Source organism: Juglans regia, chromosome 10 (genome assembly GCF_001411555.2).
Source record: "Juglans regia cultivar Chandler chromosome 10, Walnut 2.0, whole genome shotgun sequence".
Taxonomy (NCBI): Eukaryota; Viridiplantae; Streptophyta; class Magnoliopsida; order Fagales; family Juglandaceae; genus Juglans; species Juglans regia.
This window is the reverse complement of record NC_049910.1, coordinates 13,260,068-13,269,313: the sequence shown is the minus strand read 5'-3', so window position 1 is coordinate 13,269,313 and position 9,246 is coordinate 13,260,068. Positions and strand designations below refer to the sequence as shown.

The window sequence follows — 9,246 nt, the reverse complement described above, 5'->3', positions numbered from 1 at the left end:
CTTCCTCACAACAGATGGGAGATTGAAATTGTTTTTCATTCAAAGAACTCCTAACCCAGATCTCAAGCCATCTATTCTGATTATAATTTTTTATAAACTCATTACATATTTTTTCTGTTTTGTTCTCAATGCAATAGGACACAGAGATGAACCATTCGATGTAAAAAGAGATATCCCAACATACCCTTGACAACACAAAAAACCTTGGAGACTGCACATCCAAAATGCTATAAATGAGGCTGGTAGCATTTAGAGACAAAAATGGTATTCAGTAGAAGGGTGAGATCTGGAGTGAGGAATACTGTTGGAGAGTACATCCAAATTGCTCAACATTATAATGTCGTTCGGTGTCTTCTCATTTCTAACCGTACAAAGAGAGTGACATTCTTAATGGAATAGAGTGCGAAAAGATTGAATAAAATTTACTCTAATGAAGATATTGTTCAATTTGAAAAGATAATATATATATATATATATATATATATTTTTAAATATCCATGCATCTTGTAGGGACAGCATTAAATGTTGTGAGATCACATGTCTCTCTCTGTATTGGAGTATTTAACTTTGGGCAAATATTTAAAGAGGATTTGTAACCAGTGTGATTCTAAACTGCTTAAATATATAATGCAACAAAGATAACAGAAACGAATTAAGCAAAAACAAGAGGAGGGTCTACATTATGCTACGCAGAAGGTAGTGGACTAAAGGTTTCACATGATTATTCTTCGTCATTTTGTATCTTCCAACTGAGTATCTGTTGTCTTTGCCAGAACATAAACAAAAGAATAAGAGATTGATCAGTGAAGTTGTAAATGATTGTTTACATTTTGAGTTCCATTGATAAATTAAGCATCAAGAAAGCACCCATGCATCATCTTTATGATATAGTAGCCAGTTGTAATGCTAATGAAGTTCAAACTACCATTATGTATGAGGTTGTTTGGAACACTTACTATATAAATAGGTGAGGTAGTATGAAGATTCGAGAGATGCAACTTTCAAATTTATTCTAAGGGGCAACCAGTGCTGAAGATGTGTCCTCATTCGCATGAAATCTGGCCATGAAAGGAGAAAGTTGAAGATAATGCTAAAAAAGGGTGTATTCTAAAATTTATTTGTTTTTATTTTTAATAGGCGATTTCACATAAAGGAACACAAAGTACTAGATTCAAGATAGGATCTGCAGAGAGAAGGGGGTAAATGACCTTTAGGAAGATGAAGGTTCGGTCGAGCATGGACTATCCTGCTCTAAAATCAAGAAAGAACAAACAGGCCAGAAGATGTAAGGAAAAGAAACAAAGTCTAAAGGATAATTGGAAAGAACAAGATTGTAGTATATCATATGTTGGAGCAAACAGAACATGAACAGCATGTGATTAATTTGAATAATAAAAACTAGTGAAGATATGATATGATATATATATATATATATTATATATAAGAGTAAAAAACTGTAAGATTTATCCTCTTTCTAAATTCAAAAGACAGATTTTTCTTTACAGGTACAGTATTGAGTTGAGCACCTATTATCGTTATGGGATAAAACATCTCTTAAGCAGATAAAAGTGCCTACATATCATTCTCAGAGATGGAACAACATAATTTGCCATCAAGACTAACTCACTCCAAGCAGGCATTGTATTGCCAGACAAGGAATAGAGATTATAGATGATTTGGCTCAGAAGTTCCTCATAACAAGAGGGTCATAATCATATGCCTCACCTGCTTTCACAAATCTTCCTTTCACGCGCTTTCTAGTATCAGCTCTGGCTTTACGCGAGGCATATCTTATTTGTTTACCAAACCTATCCAAAAAAAATAAACAATACGATGAATGTAAGTATAATTAATAAGATCTCTATGAAGTAATAGATATGTAGAAGGCAGGCCTCAGTGAATAAACAAACAACTACCAGTCAATTCAACCAAATGGTAAAATGAGACCATTTATAAATGACTTTATTCTGTTACATGAGGATAAGCTAAAGCATTTTCTTCTTTACATAAATATGCTTTAAAACCATTATTCTGTTTGAGCTTTACAGAAAAAATATATAAAATATCCAAACACAAATATTTAGTTTCTTTCATAATTCAAGTTAAATTTTTGCCATGTGAATCACATATATGTGCCAAATGCAGTTGCATTCTATTCGAAGAATAATACCCCCTTATGAAGAAGATTAAGGATAATGATTAAGTTTAATTGAAATCAAGAAGCAATATCACTTACTAAGAAATGTTTGTACTTTGAACTACAAAGGGGTATCAGCAACCACATTTATCTCTTCTGTTTTCCTAAATATATCAGGATCAAGACTGAAATGAATACCAAGATAATCCAGATTTTTTGGACCAAAGATTTGGGGCACTTGAAAGTTAAAAAGTAGTAAAGATGACTTCCAAGAACATGTGGAAACAAAAGTATGCATGAATCAAGATTATTTAGATATCAAATCAACAAAATGATGCATATATCAAGATTGAATGAAATATACATTAATTCAGAGCTGAGACACATACGTTCGACTTTTCTTTTTTTCATTATATCTCATCTTAGCTTTATCCCTTGCTTTTGATGCCCAAGGTGATTCAACTGTTAGAAATGCTGGTGATAGTCCACAATCTTGATGATCAGCTGCACTACTTTCACCGGTGATGTTGGATAATGACAGTGATATGCTCGAATGAACTTGCCCTGTAGGAAACCCCAGATTGATGTTCCCAGCACACGTATGATTCAGAGGTAAGTAATCTGTGCCACCATTCAAGGTCTGCATCATGCTATTTGACCCACCAACATGAGAAGTTTTAAAGGCCACACAATCTTGTTGGCCAGATGAAGATGCCTAATAAGGTACACAAGGACAAGTCTGTCACATATAGAATATTCCTAAAAACATAGGTAAACACTAACAAAAGATCATGCCTGTTGTGTCAAAGCGGAAAAATGAATAGTTTAATGTGATGGCAAAGCATAAAAGCTATTTTGATGTAATAGGCTTATTAACAAAGGAATTGAATTTTATAAATTCCTGGAAATGAATTTCTTCGATTCAATTATTGAGGAAATTTCATTTTGCACTCCTAAACTACCACCCTTTTCTCATATTACATCCCAAACAACCAAATGCCTTTCAATTTGAGTTTTGCTACTTTCAAGCTTGATGTATCAACACATCACTTGTTATGGGACCCATTATAGTTAAAAGTTGAAACACCAATACTTATTCATTATTGGAACCCATTGAAGTGGTATGTTGGGTGTGTCAAAGAGGCTTGAAAATGGTTTCAATTTATATTCCAAACTACCATATTTTTCAATTTTCACCTCATATTTCCTACAATGCCCTTCCTAAAAAATTTAAAACAATACAAAAATTAATAAAAAAAAGGCAACACAGTACCACAGGTCATCCTATTTTTCTTTTTTATTATTATTTTTTTATTACATTAGTTGCTTATTTTTATTTTTTTTACTAAATAATAGTTTCTTTTTAATTTTCTTTTTCTTTTTATTATTATACCTTTTATTTATTATTTAGTTCTTACTATTTTTATTATTTATCATTAATATTAATTTATTTCTAATATTGTATTTTTGAATAATGATATTTACAACACCAAGGTAACATTCATGTAACACCATTGATGTACAGGCATGAGACATGTATTGGAGGTTACTATTTAATTTTTTAATTTCAAATTTTTTATGGCTAATACAGGCCTGCCACAAGGTGTTACATGGATGTTTCACTGATGATGTTACAACTGGCATTATTCTTTTATTCTAACTTGAGATAATTACATAATTTTTCGATTTGCAATAAGGCCATTTTAGAAAATTTACTCAAAAATCTATGGTTTCAATAGGTGGGGGTGCAAATTGAAAAAATGTGGTAGTTTGACACGCGAGTTGTTAGCTTTAGTAGTTTGAGGTGCAATTTAAAAAAGAAAATAGCAGCAGTTTAGGAGGGAAAAATGAAATTTCTCCCTAGATGATTAGAAAAACTACAAAGAAAGGTGTTTTTTAAATGGATTTGAAATCCTAAATCGCCTGGATTTTTTATTTTGTCGTGTGCTATGCAAGTTGAAGAAGAGAGAAGCTCTTTTTTTCTTGTGTCAGCAGTACATCATATACCTATAAGCAAATGTGTCATGTGCTCCGTGCAAACAAAATGATTTAGATAATAATGGGTGCACATCCAAATGATATATCTCCATGAATTTTTTGAAGATTAGGCAAAGGAATTAATGAGAAGAAAAGTAGAAGGAGAAAAAAAAAAGGGATGATTCGGAAGAAAAGGACTATAAACTTCAAGTGCAGATATAACCTCCAAAGCACTCTCAATAGGACCATTAGATTCAGTGACTGATAAGTTTTTCTCCGTTGATAGGCATTCCATTCCTCCATCCTTGAACTGGTATCCGGTAAGAGCTTGTGGACAGCCAACTATCTCACCATTTTTTAAGGTTAATGGAACATCAACACTGTTGAGACCTTCACAAAGATCATCACAATCATGAATTCCAAGATCCTTGAAATTGGAAGCATCCTGAAGCACATGAAGGAAATAAATGCATGACTAAGAGTTACCAAAGGTAAAGTCACTTGACAAGGAAGAGACGAGAATAGGTAAGTATTTCTAACTTCTTTAAATCTGAACGAGTATGTCAAAAAGGTTAGCATGTATATTTTAAGGAAAATGCTAGGGTGACTCCCATATGTGTCCACCAAATGCCCCCACTCATATATTTAATTTTTTTTTTATTTTTTCTTAATGGTTAAGGAAGTGACTATAAGTGAATTTATATATTATTTTTTTCTTAATGATTAAGGATGTTTAAAAAAAAAAATAATCATTGAGTGTACATATTTGGGGTGCACATTTGGGGTGCACCCTTTGTCCATATTTTAAATACATTAAAGACACTTAGAAACTAGTAAAAAATACAATATATTAAACTCTTAGCATATAATTACTTCACTAAGATCAAAAGCAAAAACCAGGAAGGAAAAAAGCTACCTTTGGCAAACTCAATTCTTCAGGGAAGAAAGGTGTCTGATCTCTGCAGAATGGCATGCAATTTGCATTTGGTGGAATCACAGATGACAACCCCATCCAAGGATCAAGCTTAGAGCAAGGTTCTAGTTCATTCGGCTTGCTTGCTACCAACCCAAATGGCCCCTCATTATCTCTTAGGTCCAAACAGTCACTGATGCAATTCTCATCTATAGGTAGCGCACTCACACACTCCCAAGCAGTATCAAAAGCACTCGAAGGAGGCATATCAAGGAGTGAAGGCCAAATCCTTGAGAACTCTGCCAAAGATGGACAACCTGTATAACAGTTCAATGGCTGACGCCGATGCCCCAACCTTGAACACTCATTGCCATTCCAGTCGCAGCCTTCACAAAGACACATTTTATCATCCATGCATCGCACAATTGCAGGTTGGGAGTAGCACTTTTCACATAAAAGAGAACGCATGTGCCTACGGGACAAGGAATTGGCTGAATGTACACACCCATCACAGGGAAAGCAAAGGCAAGCCAAATCTGATTTACAATACACCAATGCCCTCGCCACCCCGCAAAACTCGCATAGAGGCTCCATACTTCCCTCCTCGAACCCAATCGAAAGTATGTATTCCTTCTAACTAAACCAACTGAATAAGTGCTCATAGCAGGAATTCGGCGCCTTTCTTATTTCAACATCCCAAAAAGCAAACCATCATCACAAACTAACAAAAACCCATCAAAATATCGCTCCCACCGTTATATGACTAAATTCCAATTGCGTTTTTAAATTACCAGATAATCCATTCCACCATTGCATCAGTATTCCAATGGCATTTTCTAGTATACACGAAAATGAGATCATTAAAGGGAAAGAAAAATGTGAAACTCGTATGGGTGAAAAGCACTGACCATTTAAAAAATTCCGAAATCCCACGAAAAGATTTGGTGAAGCATAATCATCCAGGATCAAGAAACATAGAATCCATTAATGGGGAGCAAGGGAAAGTTCAAAAACCATATCGATTATTTTAGTATAAGAGAGGGTATGGAAGAAACAAACACTAATCTCGACGCTATACCGATACGTCGGGCTCTTTGAGACACTGTCTGAGGTAGCTCAGTAGGCTATTTATAAACGCTTTTCCTAGGCTTTCTGGACGCTCGACACGTGGCAAGATGTGGACACGGGAAAGTGATAGTATGATGACGTGGTAACTCAGTTACGAGGACATGCTATGGCCAGCCTTTTTAGTCGGACTGCGGAGAAGAAATGCAAAAGATGTGAATAAGGTAAAGGTAAAGGAGCGTACATGTAATTTAGAAAATATGAGTGCTCTATACATAAATTATTTAAAAATATTTTAATATTAAAAAATTTACTATCTATAGATTATATTAAACCATATCAGCATGTTGACTTTTCTTGAATAAGATTTCTGTATAAACTAAATATTTCTATTTACAAAATTATTACATATGTCACTTCTTTTTAGAATTGCTAAATTTATAAATAAATTTAATAATTTAGTTAAAAGATTTTTAAAAAAATAAATTTATAAATTAATATGACTGAATATAAAAAATAATATCTATTTTACAACCTCACATATCACATCACAATATATTATTATGTAATTTTAATTTTATAAAATTTCTTTATAAATCGAGTATTTCATTTTATGAAAAAGAATTTACCTGATAAACCAAATAAAATCATAAATAACAAGTAGTTGCATAAACAAAATAAACCATTTTGATAAGCTTACATTTAGATTTGGCAAGAACAGTTTATGTGTGAAATTGTTCATCTAAAATTTTTAAATTTTGTGTAAGAATTACTTCTTAATGGCAGAAAACAATTTTTCTAAAAATTTTATACTAAATGAATTTTCTTTTAATTGTTCGTTATTATTTAATTTTTTTTATTCATTTGTTGACAATAAAATAAGAATGTTCGAAATATTAAAAAAAATTTTACGAAATTTTTCAAAACATTCTTCATCGATATATTTTATTTTTTCGTTACCATAAGTTTTGTTTATTTGCAGATAATGCAATAACTTTTTCAAATAATAGAACTTTTATTTTTTTTTTTTTATTTTATGAAAAAGAATTTACTAAGAATTAAATAACATCAAAAAACTTATCGATGGTTAAAATTTGTAAAAAAAATGGAGACAATTTCCATTGCCAGTTAACTTTTGATAAAAGTTTGCATTTGTTTTGATTTTTAATTCTGATGTATTGGCAAACATTTTTTCATTAAAAAAAAGGTACCTATAGTTTGAAATATTTAATACATTTCCCAAGAAAAAAAATATTTATTGTAACAACAAATCTAAAACACTTATCCAAAAAAAAGAAATAAATTAAAAAATTTTGAATAAAATAATTAGAAAATCATTTTAAATGAAATCTTCTTCTAATAAGGAGGCTTAACAAACATAAATAAATAAATAAAAATAATACAATTTTCATCACGAAATTTGCCTTATTTTATACAAAAATATTTTAATTTATATGCTTTATTTTTGGAAAATGGAAGAACGTTCTAGATGTTTTTAGGTCTACTATTACAATAAATAATTTATTTTCATAAGAATAATGCAATTACATTCTAAAACCATAAAACCCTTAACTTTGTATGAAAAAGAATTTACCTAAACAATCAAATAAAATTGAAAATCAGAATTACTTGCATCAATAAAATTAACCAATTTCAAATTGTTTTTCAAAAATCTGGTGATTGTTAGATACATATTTGTATTTAAACATCAAAGCAATTTTGGTTTTTTACTAAATACAATCTGAGTGATCGACAGAGTGATTTTGTTTGTTTTGACAATTTTTTTGTTGTCACAAAAAGTGGTAAATAATGTTGTAAAATCTAAACATTCTGTCAAAACTACTATTTACATAGTAATTTTTTTTTTTAATTTAGCTTTGAATGTCTTAAAATTTAAACCATCTTGAATATTGCTCTTTTTGGCAGTAATTTTTTAAAAGAAACGATACTTGCAGTCTTGAGTGTACAAGTGCCGTGCAGTCTTTTTAAAAAAAGTGAATAAATACAAAACTCACGTGAAAAGAAATTAATTTTTTAATAATAGACTCCAATCTTTTTCAAAACGACTACACGACACTTGTACACTCCACGACTGTACGTAGTATTACTCATTTTTTAACTTAGCTTTTAACGCTAAATAAATTTTTTGCTTTAGCATTTGTTTTGACTTTATCCTCCCTATGTTGTATTAACTTTATACAACACTTACAACCAATCTTGACACATTAAAAACAAAATATTCACCATTTAATAACAAACCATCTAAAACCAAACAGCCAATCCTCAAAGTAAACAAACCAAAACTATTAATAATTATATAAGGAAAAATATTCATAGATAAAAAACCAAGAATTCTTACAAAATTGAACTACATAAAATTATAAGTAAAATTGACCAAAGCGTTATACAAAATTCCCAAAGTGTACAAATACAAACCTCAAAGCAAAAAATAAAACTAAGAATTTTTTTTTTTTTTAGTTAAATAGTAAGGACCACATGTCCAATAACGACCTCTACCTAAATTTATTTAAAACCCTCACTTGTAGCAGAAGAATTCCTTAATAACACCATAAAACGTACTTATAACCAATAAAACACGTTACCTAACTTTCTTAAGGTAAGGGAAGCCTCCCTTATCTAGTCTAATAATTCTTTTCAGTAACACAGGAATATCTAAATAAACTCTCAATAATCCATTTTGACCCTTAGCTTCCAAGCATGCCAGACCATCTATCGCTACATTTATTTCTCTGTAAACATGTTTGATTGAGTAATTGATTTCTTCCCGTCTTTCCAAAATCTCTTCTTAATAATCTTCCAAATACCATAATCCAGAAATATAAATACAAAAGATAAATATAAAATTATACAAGTAATGATATATTTATATACGCATTGAGAAAGTTAAGAAATATCAACCTAAAACCAAAAAGTTCAAACGGAAGAAATCTTGAATCATCACAGAATGAGGCAAAACTAAAAAGTCATAAACGGAAAAAGCTATAGTACGGTTCAAACTCTAAATTTGCTTTAAATATGTCATCTATCACCCAACTTCAGATTCATCCAGTTCAATATCCAATAACATCAAATTTCTTGCAACAAACAAAGTAGCAAATCATCTTAATTAAAGTAAAAGAAAACATCATATTAT

General features: G+C 30.9%; 1 protein-coding gene across 5 annotated transcripts; it reads right to left on the bottom strand.

The window, feature by feature from the left end:
• Positions 1–505: 505 nt before the first annotated feature.
• LOC108984383 (putative zinc finger protein CONSTANS-LIKE 11) lies at positions 506–6,123 on the bottom strand. Of its 5 annotated transcripts, none has more exons than XR_004802505.1 (7): positions 5,031–6,123; positions 4,338–4,559; positions 2,527–2,852; positions 1,726–1,808; positions 1,209–1,251; positions 957–1,058; positions 669–764 (listed from the first exon to the last, which is right to left on the bottom strand). XR_004802505.1 is itself a non-coding variant. In XM_018956313.2 (6 exons), the coding sequence occupies exons 2-6, from the start codon at positions 5,619–5,621 to the stop codon at positions 676–678; spliced, it is 1,311 nt and encodes a 436-aa protein (XP_018811858.2). In that variant the 5' UTR covers positions 5,622–5,863; positions 5,936–6,110; the 3' UTR covers positions 506–675. The 5 variants fall into 5 exon arrangements, 3 of the variants coding, with proteins under 3 accessions (XP_018811858.2, XP_035550266.1, XP_035550267.1); XR_004802506.1 differs by having other exon boundaries at positions 683–757; XM_018956313.2 differs by lacking the exons at positions 957–1,058; positions 1,209–1,251 and having other exon boundaries at positions 506–764; positions 5,031–5,863; positions 5,936–6,110.
• Between the last annotated feature and the right edge of the window lie 3,123 nt (positions 6,124–9,246).

What these genes read in the sequence shown, in the direction of transcription:
- LOC108984383 (XM_035694373.1), bottom strand. Translation starts at nt 5,621, where the DNA reads ATGGAGCCTCTATGCGAGTTTTGCGGGGTGGCGAGGGCATTGGTGTAT. An exon ending in AAGAATTGAGTTTGCCAAAG is followed by an intron (nt 4,560 to 5,030) that starts GTAGCTTTTTTC and finishes CATGTGCTTCAG; the next exon opens with GATGCTTCCAATTTCAAGGA. An exon ending in AGGAAGATTTGTGAAAGCAG is followed by an intron (nt 765 to 1,725) that starts GTGAGGCATATG and finishes GTTCTGGCAAAG; the next exon opens with ACAACAGATACTCAGTTGGA.